Source organism: Miniopterus natalensis, chromosome 6 (genome assembly GCF_054644295.1).
Source record: "Miniopterus natalensis isolate mMinNat1 chromosome 6, mMinNat1.hap1, whole genome shotgun sequence".
Lineage (NCBI taxonomy): Eukaryota > Metazoa > Chordata > Mammalia > Chiroptera > Miniopteridae > Miniopterus > Miniopterus natalensis.
The window spans coordinates 33,913,300-33,929,661 of NC_142086.1; the positions used below are offsets into that span (position 1 = coordinate 33,913,300).

The 16,362-nt window shown below is 43.5% G+C and overlaps 1 protein-coding gene across 1 annotated transcript in view; it reads right to left on the reverse strand.

Moving 5' to 3' along the window:
- Positions 1 to 605: 605 nt before the first annotated feature.
- The window catches only part of MYH15 (myosin heavy chain 15), a 123,367-nt gene continuing 107,610 nt past the window's right edge, over positions 606 to 16,362 (reverse strand). The window contains 8 exon segments of the mRNA XM_087817797.1: positions 606 to 772; positions 1,696 to 1,795; positions 6,887 to 6,924; positions 6,927 to 6,990; positions 9,759 to 9,796; positions 9,799 to 9,925; positions 12,249 to 12,374; positions 16,331 to 16,362. Coding sequence (XP_087673923.1) covers positions 606 to 772; positions 1,696 to 1,795; positions 6,887 to 6,924; positions 6,927 to 6,990; positions 9,759 to 9,796; positions 9,799 to 9,925; positions 12,249 to 12,374; positions 16,331 to 16,362 — 692 coding nt within the window.

A 16,362-nucleotide genomic window follows, 5' to 3' on the forward strand; every position in this document is an offset into this window, starting at 1 on the left:
CAACCCTTCATTAGCTTTAAAGGGAGGCAGAGAATTGGGGCAGTTACCTGTATTACAAAAAGCAGACACCCGCCAGTAATTCACCTCAAGGGCATGCTCAGTCACTCAGTTTTCTAACTACCTGGCCTTGCCAGTGAAGGCAGAGCCCTCTACAGAAGACCCCACGAGGGAAAGTCTCTGTGGCCACATCACCAGTCTGCTCCACAACCCGACACACAATTCTATCAGAAACCCTTCTCCTCTGCTTTATGACAATTGAGAGATTTCCAGGCTTTCCTTCAGTGAATGGGAAACAATTAGTCATTTCCAAGGACGCTTTTCTACTCATCTCTGGCCCCTCAGAAGAAGCAGTTTCTGCTTTGCTCATTTAATCTGTTGGAAATAACTGTGACAAAGTCTAATACTTTATACCTGTTTGGAGTGTGCATCCTACTCAGATGCTTAGCACTCCCTACTACCTGGACCAGTAGAATTTAGTAAATATGGGAAGGTTTTATTAGAATGTTTTTTGATGTCACTGTTTTTTAAAAGCATTTAAAGAGAAAAATAAGAAATGTCTTGTTATACTGGTCCATGTGATGCTATGAGCCCTAGCTACACATATTTTAAGAGTTAGAACAGAGTTGAATATCTGACATACCTTTTTTTCCAAACTCTCTTGCTTTAATCTTGAGTTTATTGACTTGAGATTCTGCTATCTCTGCCCTTTGCTTAGCTTCGTTCAACTCACATTGCTGCTGCTTATACTTGGAAAGATATTGATTGGCTTGTGCTTCCTATAAAAATAAAAAATGAGGGGGGAAAAAGAAATCTCTGTGCCTACATAGTCATATTTTTTCTGTTCTGACATGAGAAAGTTGAAAAATGTGTGAAGGGAATCTAAACTTCTGTGTACTGAATGGAATATCATCTTTCTGTATGACATATAGGGATTCAGACTTTCCAGCAGGCATGAGATCTATTTTTATAACTGGTTTTTCCCTGTAAGTTTAGAACATGGTCAGCACTTTCCACCAGCTGGATGTAGTCGATGCGCACAGATTAGGTGTGTGATAGAACAACCATGGTTGGTTGGTTGTCATCAGTTAACATCTTGTTCTACCTCTCAGAGTGGGCAGGTCTTTACAATTATATTAGTCAATGGGTAATAGATATAAGTGTTTTTGCCCAAATCATTTAAATAATCAGTTTAAGAGATATTAGGTGTAAGCCAATTTCTATGGCACTTATCAATTACATTCCATGTAGCTATGGATGCTAACCCAAGGTTGGCAGATACATTTCAAGTGATAATTTTTTTGTGCACAGTCATGTCCAGGCTCATCAGAAAAAGGACTGTGAATTGCATTTATGCTCACTCAAGGTTTTAGGGTGAGGAAGGCCCTAGGGTGATTACCCAACCAAAAATGTGCCATCCCTACTTAATGCCATGCTCTTACTTGGCTCATTTCTTGCAATGTACGTGTTTAGGTATAATCACAAAATTGAGGGAGAGAGCTCCGGCTCCCTGGAGGGAAAAGTAGCACAAAATTTTACCATAGGTGATAATTCTAGCTTGAGGAAAACCAGAGAATGAGCAGACTTTAAGCTGAACTGCTTTTCTCTGACAAGCTACTCACCTAGCTCGGTCCCCACATCTCCATTAATCGAAAACAACTGCTGGGAAATCCATGAGGCTGCAATCGCCCCAGGCACTTATCGCTGCCTCAATTTGCTGCTTGTAACTTTGCACTTTTAGCTGAAGATTATCCATCAGAGTCTGCATCCTGCTCAGATTTTTCTTGTCTTTCTCTACCTGAAATGCATAGGTATGTATGTGAAGGTGATTTGAAGGACCCAGCAGTCTGCACTGGGAGTAGCCTTATAAGAGGAAATAAAGAGCAAGGAAACTTGGTTAAATGCCATATTAGAGTTATGACTTGAAAATGGGTTTAACTTATCCTGAGAAATCAAAAACATCTCTGAGCAATAACACTCATGTCTCCTGATTCACCGCAGAACTCCCAGTCATTGCTAAAATGGAAGTTAAAGCCACTAGATTCAATTTTGTCTTCAGTTCTCCCATCCCAACCAAGTTGCATCTGCCTGCGGTTTCTGTCACCTCCCTCCCTCCAATCAAGCCAAACCATCCTTTGAACTTTCTAATTGACCCTTGGCTTTTGCTAATAGAGTAGGAAAGGTAGTTTTCTGGAGTTCTGGTGTGGATATCAGCAGAGAGAGGACAATTCCACAAGCTAATACCACATGCAGAAGGAAATTGCTCAAATGAGTCCAAAATTATGAAAAATAATAAAATTGGTGTCTTCAGCCACTAAGTTTTGGGATAATTTGTTATGCAGCAATAAATGAATAAAACACAGACCAAGGGCTATGGCAAAATATATATATATATATATATATATATATATATATATATATATATATATATATATATATATCAATTTTTATATATACAGGTTGTTTTATGTTAGCCTCATGGTAACCAACAAAGCAAAAAGCTATAGTAGATACACAGAAGAGAAAGAAATCTAAGTAACCCACTAAAGGAAATAAATAGCAAACAGAAAAAGCAAGAGAAGAAAGGAACAAAAGGAATCAACAAACGGCCAGGAAACAATGACATGGTAATAAATACCTATTGATCAAAAGACAGAGTGGCTGAATGGATAAAAAACAAAACTGATCTGCTACCTAAAAGAGACTCACTTCAGATATAAGGACACACACAGACTAAAAGTGAAGGGATACAAATATATTCCATGCAAATGGAAACCAAAAAGGTGGTCAAAAACAAATTAGACTTTAAGACAGACTGTAATAAAAGACAAAGAAGATCATTATATAATGATAAAGGGGCCAATTCAACAAGAGGATATAGCATTTGTAAATATTTATGCACATAGAAGCAGGTTTCAGTCCCCAGCCCTGGTTGGGGTGCATCCAGGAGGCAACGAATTGATGGGTCTCTCATCAATTTCTTTCTCTCTCTCTCTCTCTCTTCCCCCCACCCCCAACCGCCCACCCTCTCTAAAAAAAAACAAACAAAAAAAACCCAAAAAAAACAGTGGAAAAAATATCCTCTCCTTGGGTCAGGATTAAAAAAAAAACAAACAGAAATTGACTTCTCAGTATTTATTTGAAGGAAATAAAATCACTAACTCACAAAAGTATCTGTACCCTCATGTTCATGGCAATATTATTTACAATAACCAAGACATGGAAACAACCTAAATGACCACTGATGGATGAATAAAGAAAGTGTATAATATCCTACAGTGTGTATGTGTATGTATGTGTATACACACAGACACACACATACACAATGGAATATTATTCAGCCATAAAAAAGGAAATTCTGCTATTTGCAGCAATATGGATGGACCTTGAGAGCATTATGCTAAGTGAAGTCAGTCAGAGAAAGAAAAATAATGTGATCTCACCTATATGGAGAATCTCAAAATCTGAACTTACAGCATGAGAACAAATTGGTTGCCAGAGGGATGGAGTGAGGTTGGAAAAATAGGTGAAGGTGGTCACAAGGTACTAAATTCAAGTTATAAAATGAATAAGTCCTGGGAATATAAGGTACAGCCTGGTGACTATAGTTAACAATACTGTATTGTATATTTGAAAGTTGCTAAGAGAATAAATCTTAAGAGCTCTCATCACAAGAAAAATATTTCTGACTATGTGTGGTGATGTTAACTAAACTTGTTTTGATAATCATTTCACAATGTAAACATATCAAATCATTATGCTCTACACCCAAAAGTAATAGTGTTATATGGTTATGTGTCAATATACCTATGAACAAACATAAGCAAATGTAGGTCCAACCAAGCTGTTTCTGTTGCTTAGAACGCTCCCTCCTACTCCCGCCTTAAAGTAAATCTGACAGTAGATAATTCATTACTAACTTTGAGCTTATTAAGGCAGGAACCAATATGTAAGGAATAATCTGGTTAGGAAAATGAGACAAGTCCATTTTTAAAATCAAATCTCTTTTCTGTTTTCATCTGCCTATCCCTCTGCCTCTCAGGTTTAAGAAATCTGAAGATTCATAGAATTCTGTGTGTATAGAAAGTTCTAAAACCAACAGAGATTTCATTGGTTAAAATCAATTTACTGAGGCCTGTAAATTCACTGTGTGGTGAAGGAGGCCACACAGAAGAAAACTGAAAAGGCTAGAAGTGGTTGCTGATGTTACTGTGCCTCCCGCGCGCCTCCGCCGAGGCCTTCCGTAGCTGTGGTAGCCAGGGGTGTGCACTGTGAAGATTTCCCTTCCAGAAACTTGCCCTTCAGCTGTGAGGAGGACAGTTTCCTGAAAACAGCCAACTGCAGTGCCTTTGGGATCTGCCACAGCATTTACACCGGGGTCACACACTCCCCAGGCAGCCCCTACCGATAGCCAGGCACAGCGGAGTTCCTAAGGTCTGGCCATTTCTGCCCACATGGGACCCCTGTAGGGCAATTTTTGTGCTGGACACTTGCCGGGAGCCGCACTGCTCTCCGAGGCCCCTTCTATCCAACCCTCCTTCCTTCATCTTTTCCTGTGACAGGTGTCAGACCCATAGTGTGGTCTGAAGGCTTTCTCTCCCCTGGGTGTTGCCTCCAGTAACTCTCTCGTCCTTCTGACTCCATCCTGGCATCTGGTTCCCGGAGAACCCACCCAAGACCAAATTTTTTTACCTTATTCCTCCAAAAATAAAGATACCACCTTTATAATTAGATTTATAAAGATTAAATAATATCTACATGCAGTTATGTGACTATAGGAAGCAGTCAAAGGTAAAATGGAGCAGGTGGATGAAGAGTGGGGTAAAAAAAAAAAACCCTGTCATTACCTTTGTAACAATTATAAGTGTCCAATCTTATGTCTTGCTTTTTAGCACATTTTTCTAGGCAGTGGAGAGAGAAAGTAGGATGAGACTCTAAACGCTAGAAGGACATATGAGGGGAATAAATGCTCAGTGGGGCTGGCCAAAGAACTACTGTGGATGGGGTCACACTTGATTCCCTTTCCAGTGTAGTTGGATCACCCCAGAGGATTTTTCCTACAAGAGGAAAACCATATTCATGTCCCTTTCAGAATGACATCTTCCATTGGCACCTATGAAGTACTGTCGCAAACACCCTGCCTCCTAGTCCAGATGGTTATTTTGGTGTTAAAGGAGAGCAGGCCCAAATGACTCAGCATCCACCTTGAATGTTTCAAAACCTGGTATCGGTATTAAGAAATGTAGAGGGCTCTCTAATGTCTCTGTCAACTAAGAGGGTCTAGACTAATATTTGCATTAAGTAGGTGCTCAACAGGTGTTATCTGATTTGATGGCAGAAAATCATTGCACAGTTGAATGGACACACTCTAAGCATTGTGCAGACAGTTGGGAGAAATTAAGAAATATACCTCCATACTAGTACCTGGGGAATACTATGATTATTGCTACAAAGACACAAAGATCTAACACAATAGAACACGAATGCAATCCTTGGAACAACAAAATAAAATAAATAAAATAAAACTTTGTTGTTTTGTTCTGTAATGAAGTTGTTTACAGAAGAAAACAGTGAAAATAAGCCGTAGGAAAATAAAAAGAAAACCGCAAACATTATTAACCAGCAGCATTTTACTCCCCCATGTAGGTGGCTTCCCCAACCCCCCTCAAAAGAGCAGAGCGGCACACCCTGCATGTTCCCGGGCGTGTGCTTCCTGAGCCACACGTACCGTGGGCTGGCTCCGCAGCAGCTTTGATAAACCTGCACAGTCTAAGAAGTGTCAGACTGGCTCGTCTTCCGAAAGAACCACTTATTCAGTGAAGAAGAGCTGCGCAAGTAGCTCATTTCATCTTAATTAGCCCAAGATGATGCTTCTGAAGTGCTCTGCTCTCTGATCAACACTATCCTTCCTGCTGCAAGGGAGGAAGACTTTGATGTCTCCCACAACACGAAAAACATCGTAGCCTTGGGAACAGGGACCAGGGACCAGGTCGGGCAGACCTAGCTTTACTGCTGCCGGCGCCGCAAACGTGGGAGCCTAGAATGAGTTTGTTTTATCGCTGAAATAAGCTATCCTGTGCAGCAGAAAGGGCTAGAAGGTGACCTTTGCATGTTTTCAGCCACTGAAATATGTTCACCTACCCTGTGCCAGGAAGATGCACAGAGCGGCAAACCCACGTACAGTGCCTCTGCTATCGTGGACTCTGCTCTACTCCATTTGAAGAAAAGGAAGAAAGCGTAGAAAATAAAAATACAAATGAAGGATTACGTTGTTGCTTTAGAAATGTATTAATTACTGGTACGAAGTCAGTCTGCCCGCCTCATTTCAATTAGTTGCTTGAGACCAATGTCAGTCAACAGGAGAACAGAAAGCTTTGGAGGCCTCTCGTTAGCAATTTGCTATGTGTTCACCTGGCACCGGCACCAAATAGAGTCCTTGGTGGCCTGGGGTGTCTGTGCAACCAGAAAATGGAAGTGCAAATGTCCCCTGCTCAATTTAGTCAGCGTCCCGTGTAACCTGCTGGCAGGGTGGCCGCCCGTCTCTGCCAGTCACTTCATTTACACATTGTTCCCACTCCTGCTCTCACAGGAAGGAATATTTCTGAAAGTGCTGCAGGCATTATGTGTGAAAAAATAGGAACGGTATAAATAGCTTTTTACTTCTAATTGCAAATTGCAGCTCACATTTGGCTTCCTGAGAGCTCTGAAAAGGGACCAACCCAAACCACTAATAGCACAGGGGCCCTGGAAGGGTGAGTCAGTGTCTACTGCTGAGAGAGAGTGAAGATGGGGAAAGAAGTGCAGGAGACCCAGAAGACCTTTGCTGGCTTGACGGAGCCCGTTTTTCCAGGGTGCAGCCCAGCCAGATGGGGGTGCTTTCCCCGAGTACCTGGTAGGTCAGCTCTTCGATGCATCGCTGCAGTCGGTGGCTCCCCTCTGTGCCTCTGCATTGCGATGGATTTCGCCCTCCAGTTCACCTTTCGGCTCACAGACCTGCAAACAACCATGATCTCAGACCACAGGCTGGCCGGCATGGCATCGTACTTGACAGGGAGCGAAATCATCAAGGGAAGATGTGCCTGCTCTCTTTCTGGCAGTGGTTAAACAGGGGGGCAAGCCCTCTTGGAAAACTCTCGCCAAAAGTGAGTTGGTTGAACTCTGTGAGTCCACATAAGAACCCTTTAGACCGAAGGATGTGAAAGGCTAATCCATGCAGTGCCAATACCTTTCCCTCAGATGACAAAATCACACACGCACACACTCATGAACGTATGTAAGCATATAGAGAAAAAAAACCACACAGCACACTGAGGATTCAGCCAGTACACTACCTAATCTTCAGCTGCTCCCTCCATACTCAGCTCTGATTCTCTAAAACTCAGTCCCCAAGTCTATGTCACATGTGTGTCACACACAGCCCCACAGTGCTGCTTTGTGGGAGAGCTATGGTACAGACTAACATTCTGCCTGTGGCCTTATAGAGTTATACAAACAAGGCTAACATGACATTTAGTCAAGGAATATTTGATGCCTACTACATACCAAAGCCCAGGGCTAAGGAGACAGCAGTAAAAAAAAAGATCTCCCCACTATAAACGTACATTCTAATGGGGGGGGGGGGACACACAAACAGAGCAAAGTAAAATATAGAATATATTAGATGGTGATAAGTGATTTGGAGAAAAATAAACCAGGAAAGGGGTAGGGAGCTGATGGGGGAAGGGTGTTGCCCGCTGCTTCTCCTCCCCCACATGTCCAGGGCCTTCTCCCTGGCGCCTTCTTGAAGCACATGCCACCTTCTCAGAGAGACCTTCCTGATCACCCTTGGACACTGCAAAGCCCGATGCCCTGAGGCTAATGCGCCTGGACTATCAGACCTCATCTCTGATTCCCCTTACCTCCTGCCTCCACGTTAGCCCACTGTCCTTGCTCTTCCTCAGGGAGGCATGCTGGGGGTGGGGCAGTCAGCAGGTGTGCAGGTTTCTTGTGAATGAAGCCTATTGAAAAGAAAAATCTCCTGGACCCTTGCCCTATAGGAACATAACACATCGTTCTATCAGTTGGAACATGAGACTAACAGAGCCCATCCTTTACTTTGTTAACCTTTTGCTGTATTTCTTAAGTAAAACAGCTCAGGGGAAAGTTGCTATATTAAAGCAAATCCTAGACATATAATTTTATGTATAAATATTTCTTTATGTAATTCTAATAGGTAATGGTATTGTGATTATGTATTTAGGAAAATTAACCAAAATTCTTTAGTGTCATCTGATATTGAGGATCTCACTGCTGCTGAGTTATCATTGGTTCTAGGCCTTAACAGTGGACAACAATTGGAAATAAAATTAAATCTTGTTATCTTAAATTTGACTTGGAAATACTAGTATCATTTATGTATTTTTAGGGAAAAAAGACATAACTTCTTTGCTTTTATGCCTATATGCTTCTTTTTTATCCTAAAAATCTTGGTTCTTATATATGTTGTTGGATAAATAATTGTATTAGTGTTATTGCTAGTAGCAATAATAAGATATTGTAATATTGAAACTACAAGTGCAGTTTCCATCATTTGCTGTTCTGTTTTGTCCTTAGATCTATTTCATGAGAGATGTTCAAACAAAACACTGTTTAAAAGTCACTGGGAATAATTGTTCTTTGTGTGTTCTATGCCTCCCAGCTTGATATACAGTTAGCTTCGTTTGCTTCCATTTGTGTTAAAATGTTAAGGATTGCTTTGTTTTACTTTCCTCTTTGATTTAAACTTTCTTATTTATGAAGCATGTAAATGTTGTATGTGATTTTGTGATCAAGACAACAAGGTGCATTCAGAGGGTCTAACTTTCATCTCTGTATTCCCCCTCCTGAATAGCTGTTTTTATTAGTCTTTGTTTTATCCTGTCACTATTTCTTTTTTAAATTATAGGCATATGTGTACATAACTTCATATTTCCCCCCTTTCTTGCACAAAAGATTATACACTCTCCACATTGCCTGTGCCTTTTATCATTACACTGCGAGGCATGGTCTCCAGAACACATTATAGAGCTCTCCTCATTCCTTTTAAATAGCATGACTGTATGGATGCGGTGCCATCGTGAACATTGGTATTCCACTATATGGATATACCATAAATGAGCAAAGGCAATACTGTACTTTGCAGAGGCCCTTCTGAGCCATCAAATCCCAGTCAAATATTCTTTCCATCCTGTAGCATGTGTCACATGGCCTGTACCTAGTCACTGAAATTGATTCAATAATTTTAAAAATCCTATTTTCAAGATAGGTCTTTCTATTTGTTTTTAAGCTCCCTGAAGGCAGGTACTACATCATTTCTGTCAGCCCTTACTATATCTTCACTCTGTCTTTCTTGATACTTGATTTAGTCGTTTCCCTTCTCCTTTCTCTGGCCGTTAGGAAATGGGCAGAGAAATAACAGGAGCAAAGTCACAGAAGCAAGACTGTGAGGGTGTGTGTGGAACAGGAGGGCACCTGGCTGTGGAGAGCCCAGAGCTGGTGTGGGTGGATGGAAGGAGATGCGTCTCACGTAGCAGGAAGGGCGCAGACTAATCCAGTCCAAGGGAAGTGGCCCCAAGTCACACAAGAAAGAATGAATACATTAAGATCTGACCCTCTTGGAGATCTGAAAGCATCATTAGCAAAAGTGATGAGGAAGGTAGGGACTATCTGGTATGATTCCAGGACAATATGGCCTTGAATAGGGAGTTGTGAAGACCCCATGGTCCCCCAGGGCCAGCTCCTACCCTGGATTCTGGCTTCTGGATTTGCTTCCCCCTTCCCACAGGGCCATCTGTTCAGCTTCATCCAGCCCTTTCCTGTCTTTAACTGTCTGCTGCATATTACGTCTCACCCTCTCCAAGTGCGCACTGGCACGTTGCTCCTCCTCCAGCTCCTCTGACACGTGCGCTGCCTAGAAAAGCAGGAAAGAGACTGAGATCATGCAACGGCTGGTCACTCTTAACATTTTACCCACAGTCTTCAGTTCTTGACCTAGCTAGATGCCATGCCATGCCCTGCCTCTGTGCGTGGAACCTCTTCCCACCAGGCTCTCCCTAAAAGCCTGTGGCCCTCAGGTTTCTGAAGACTAGGCCATCAAGACAGCAGCAGCTACTGCAGAGCTCAGGGTGAGGGGTGCTGGAAACAGACCAAAGATGAAGTTCCACACGAACACTCCCACGCAACACCTGTACTGAAAGCAAGATGGCCGGCCAAAGCAACAACTTTTAAAATTGTTTTTCATTGATTTCAGAGGGAGAGGAAGGAAGAGGGAGAGAAAGAGAAAACAACACTGATGTGAGAGAGAAACGTCAACTGGCTGCCTCCCATACACGCTCCAACAGGGGATCCAGCCCACAACCAGGGTATGTGCCCTGACCTGGAGTCAAACCCATGACCTCTAGATGTGCAGGATGACCAACTGAGCCACACCAGCCAGGACGAAGTAACAACTCTTAATTGAACAAAGCACCGGACCACGTCCTGTAACCTCATGCACCAGGAAAAGTGTGGAGGAGATGCCTGTGAGAATCTTTTCCACATCTCACTTCTATGATTCTGTGATTCACAACTGCAAACAAGTTTAGGCTCCAGGAATTTGGCAGCAACAGATGTTCTGAGTGCCAATAATCTGGCACACGGCAGGTTAATTCTTGCTTGTGAAGCCTGCTCTTGGCTTTGGTTGTGTATACAAGGGCTTAGTGTCTTGACGCAATTATTAAGAACTGTTTCCTGAACCTCTCAGTGCATTTAATGTAAGAACACTACCCTCCCAGTCAAAGCTTCTCTGTCTATCAGGTTACCAACCATCTGTATAATTTAAGTGTGAGACGTCTGTGCAGATGGTGAGGGCAAAGAATAAATTACAGGCAGCTCTGAGCTCTGCTATGTGAGGTTGGGACTCAGAACTAAACTACTGGAGAATTTAAGGGTAGGGGGGAGGTAGTGAGTTCATTTTTCAACTTAGTCAAGAAAATCTTTAAAAGGCAAGTTTAAGCAGATAGAGCCTTCATAATGTATGACTCCATAAATTTACCAGACCTAGAAGCTGTTTTTATTCCTTTCTATCTATGTGGATTTGCATAAATGTTAAGCACATTATTTTTCCCTTGGCCAAACGTTTTCAGGCTTTCACACCCCTCTTCGCCATCAGAGAGCAGAAGTGCCTGCCTTGATACAAAGTGGCTGAGTGATGGGCCTGTTTCTCCATCCTTCTGGATCCTACAGTAACCTGGTAGCTAGGATGTGGTGCAAAAGTTTTATTTAGCTGCCCAAACGCTAAATAACTCAGGCAAATACAGACACAAGCTCTTCCCCTCATTTGAATTTCAAAATGACAAATATGAAATCAAAGTGAATATCCTGTCTCCCCAATTCCCATATCCTTTTCAGCAAGAGGATCAACTTCCATGCATACGGCAAGGTCAGGGCTGCTGCCGATGGTTGGTTGTTTGGACTACACAAAATCGCTGATGGGGTTGGGGTGAGTGGAGGCTGCAATCCAGCCCAAGCCTATTCAGCAAGTGCTGGGGCCTGCAAGGCTGGGTGCTTTCTCCCTCTACCTCCCTCCCTCCATCTTCCTCAATGAATTTTTTGGGTATTTCCTTCTGCTTATCCTCTGAGAGAAGTGCTGCATCTGCCCACAGGGGGCGCTCAGAGGGTGGCGTTTCTCGGGTTCCCACAAAGGTATAGTCAAGGCTGGCAGCCGACCCTGAGCTTAGTGTCATTTAGGAAAAGCACCACCCTCAACAATTTTAAACTTGTAAATAAAGAAGGCACATGCCAACCCAGAAGCCCTTCTTTATCAACCGATTCTGCTGCTAGAGCAGTAGTATGGCCTGAAAGAAATAAGTGAAATAAGCATTCTTTCCAGATCATTGTCATAAAACCATTACACACTCTAGGAACAAAGCTATTCTTAAGTAAACACGGGAAGGATTGTTTCTAAACATCAGATATATTGATTCACAAGCAGAAAGTGGCTTAAGTTAAAAAACAAAACAAAAATCTCTTGCTTTCATAAGGTTTTGCTTCTAGGAATTCAACTGCTCCTTTTCATTGCCTTGGGAGGTTGGAGGGGAGGAGCTAATTGGCCTAATTTTTCAAAATGGGGACAGGGAGCAGAGGGGTGCAGAGAATCAGTGGAATCCTTTTTGGCTGCAGATTGGCCTCCACCCCTTGGCTACTGCTCCAGTCAACTCTGGCAGGCAGGAGTGACAGGCAGTCGGTGCACCCACCTCAGCGGCTGCCTTCTTGGCCTTGTCGTCTGCGTTTCAACAGCCCTGCACTGCCTCTTCTGCTTCCTTCTGCATCTTGGCAACATCAGCCTCCCGTTTCTTCTTCTGGCCCAGGAGACTTGTATTCTAAGGAAAAGCAGCCGTCTTGTTAGGCAAGTTGAGACCAGCGATGCAAACACAAGCTAGTCTGTTCGGGCAGGCAATGGGAGAGGCCTCGGGCCAAGAGAGAGTTTTATTCTAGTCAGCCACACTCACTAAAGCAGTATTTCCAACCCCAAGGGGCCAGGTTAGAAAAGCCCCTTGCCATCAAAGACATGCTTGAATGGAAGAGATTTCAACCATTCAGTATCAAAGAGATGGCAGCCTGAATCAGAAAGGAGAAATGGATCCAGATAACCTACAAGCCCGGAAAGACGGGTTTGGTTTTCAACTTGCTGAACAATGTTTTTCTGCCTTTTGCTCTTTGATGGGGTAGAACAAACATCCCAGAGCAGAAGTCAGGATCCACTGCAGACCTTTGGGGAGCAGGGTGTTAGGGAATAAAACTCAGTTTCCGGCATGATGCTCCAGGAAACAACAATCTTCCTCTCTACCTCCCTCCCTTTCCTATGGGGCTTTGCAGTGAGGGGGGGGGAAGAGCAGCTCAGAGGAGCCTCACCCCCCAGCGCAGTACACTGGAGGATTCTTTGTTCTGTGGCTGGTGCTGTCCTAATTCTTCCCTTCCTGGGGTGTGACAGGAGGCTGGAGCTCCTTTTGCTGCTATTTGGTCCATGTTTGAAGCACAGATTTTCTGAGGGTGTGAAACCCTAGCATAAAGAGTGTGTATAAAAGGCATGAGCTTTCTAGTTCTTATTTCTCCTCAAAGTCCTTTCACTTTCCTCCAGCTAGTGTCTTTCTTGGTGGCAGGATTGAGCCTTAGAAACAGAAAGAAAGACACTCCTGCTCCACAGGTCCCACCCTGTTCCCTTGATGGCATGAAGCATCTTCAGGACTGCCATCCTCTGTCCTCTATGGACAGCCAGGCTCGGGGCACCCCCAGGCTTCCCACTGCCGTGGGCGTGGCCTGGGGCGGGCACATGTGTTTTTCTGGAGTCTATTCTGGACGCTCACTGCACTCGAGTACTTGGAAATGACTTCTTTGTAAAGGAAGATACAAAATGATTTGTTTGTACCCAGAATCCGTTAAAATCTCCTAGGGAGATAAGGGTTAAAAACCTTTTTAAGCTGAGCCCTGGCCCGTGGGCTCAGTTGGTCGAGTGTCTTCCTGTACACCTGAAGGCCGCACGGTCGATTGCTGGTCAGGGCACATACCCAGGCTGTGGATTCAATCCCGGGCGGGGCATGTGCAGGAGGAGAGGAAGGCAACCGATTGATGTTTCTCTCATATCAATGTCTCTCTCTCTCCCCCTCCCTCTCTCTAAGATCAATGAAAAAGCATATCCTCACATGAGGATTCAAGAGAAATTTATAAAAAATCCTTTTCAAGCCGAATGACTCTCAAACTGGTTCTTTTGGGGGGAAGTGGGGTTAGGTGGTATTGTGTGGAAAGGCAACCTAGATGGTTACAGCTCAGGTCTGAAAAGGCACGTGTAATTAGCCAAGGATAAATTTGGCCTCAGATGTTTGTTCTAGGCTAGAGGTCTGAGGTTTCAGAAGGGCCTAAGGAGGTTCCATGGAAGTTTCATCATGTCATCAAAAGACTGATAGTGTTCTAGTCATTGCAAGGTGTCCCCACATGGTTAAGGTGGGAGAGAGGTCCTCAGGAGCAACATAATATCACCTAGATATGCTGGTCGAAAGGTAGTGCCTGGACCAGCGGTGTCACCTGAGAACTCACGTGATTCCTGGCTCCCACCACAGAGCTACTGATTCAGTAGGTCTGGGGGGAGACCTGAGAGTTGCCATTTTTGTGTTAGTTCCTCTTATACACCTAAAGTTTCAGAAATGCTGCCATAGACACCAGGTCTCTACTGCCTGATTTCCCCCCCCCCCCAAATCCATCTCCTCTCTATGTGTGGTTGATGGCCTCACCTCTCACTAGGCTAGTAGTTTGTCATCAAACGGGAACTCTCTGGTGCATTATCAGTTATAATATGCATGGCAAATGATTTGTTACCAATAGCTATTAAGTACTACAGATAATGAATGATTTTCTTTTTAAAAATTTGATATTCTATTTATAAGAATTCCTCTCATTGTATTTAGATCAGCTTTCTTGAGAGAAAAAGAGCATGTTGATATGACTTAGCCTGCTGGGAATCACGCGTAACCTGCACCCTGTTGTTCTACACCTCATGGTATCCAATCAGGATGTGTCATGTGCATGGACACAGAAGCCAAACTGTAGGCACAATCTGATTGCAGTGCCTTCCAGCTGGTACCTCACTGGTTCATACTTCCTTTTGCCTCAGTGGGGACACAACTGGCATTCTGGAGGGGCGGAATGTGATATAGGATCATCCTGCACCTCTTGGGAATATTAGCATCTCTGCTCCTTTTCCACTAAATGTCAGTGGCCCTTCCCAGTCGCTGTGACAACCAGAATGACCCCACAGACATTTCTAAATACCCCAGAGCATGGCAATTCTTCCCCTAGCTGTTTTAATCCATCCTTCATAACAATCATGAGAGTAAACTTCCTAAAATATAAATCTAATAACTTCACTTCTGGCTATCTAAAATTCTTCAGCGGCCCCCCATTAGCTCCAAGACAAAATTCAAAATCCATCAGTCTCAGAGTCAAGGTCCCTGGTGACTGCGCTCTTACTCAGGATCGTTTCTGCTGGTCTGTCCTACCCTGACCCCATGCTCTCATGAGTATATCAGTTTCCCTTAACACTCCCAATTCGCTCTTCTCCCCATGCCTCTGCCCTTAGCTCATCTACCTGGCTGACTACTTCCTTGTCCTTCCTGGCTCAGATTAAGTATGCTGTGCATCCACCTAAGCCTGGGATGGTCAGAGAAGGCTTTCTGTAGGGGTGTGCTTCCCCTATCACCATACTCACAGCTGTGCACGACAGTGTGTTTACTTAGATCTTCACACTTTTAGGAAAATAGAGACATTTTGTATCTATACCATGCATACCTGTCCAAGTTATGGGGGTGTGACCTAAAAATGTTTGTTGAATGACCCATTTACTATACACAGTTGTCCTAACCACTATGATTTTTCCTGATTCTGTGAGAATGGCAAAGGTTCTAAGAACTCTTGCTTGGTGTCACTTATATAACCTCCCATGGGAAGCCAGAATTATGAGATATCTCTGTCTCTGAAGCAGGAGGTTTTGTTTGTTTGTTTGAATACTGGAATGCTGGGGGAACGTGTGGCTTAGGGGTAGCAGAAGCAGACAAGTGGGTCTGGAGCACTAGGGAATGTTCATCTCTCTCTCCCAAGTATCCTGGCGGTGAATGCCCTGCCAGTCCATTCTTCTGGAAGAAAGCTTAGTGTTATGGGTCAAATTGTGAAACTACTCAGAAAACATGTTGGCAGTCTTAACCCCCAATACTTGAGAATGTTACCTTATTTGGAAATATAATCTTTATAGAGGTGATCAAGTTGAAATAAAGTTGTTAGGGTGTGCACTAATCCAAAATAACTGATGCTCTTATAAGAAGAGAAAATTCAGACAGACACAGATGCTCACAGAGGAAAGATGGTGTTAGGACAGGCAGGGAGAATGCCACGTGAAGGTGGAGGATTGGAGTGATGCATCTATAAACTAAGGGACACCAAAGATGTCCATCAAACCACCAGAAGCTGGGGAAAGGCAAGAAAGAAGTCACTAGGAGATTCAGAGGGTGCATGGCCCTGCCAACACCTTGTTTTCAGTCTTCTAGCCTTCAGAAATGTGAGAGAATAAACTTCTGATGTTTTAAGCCACCCAGTTTGTGGTACTTTGTTATAGCAGAACTGGGAAACTCATACACTTGAGAATAAATTGTTCTGAAGTGAAAGACTCTCCCTATGTCTCACGTGCCACTCCTAAGGCTTAACATGGCAAACGGGTATGGCTGACCCCCATGTGGAAACCAGTGCTTTCAACCAGCTGATGCAGGTAATGGAGAGAGTTTATGGGCCCCACCTGGGTACAGAAAAGATTGATTCTTTCTGTGC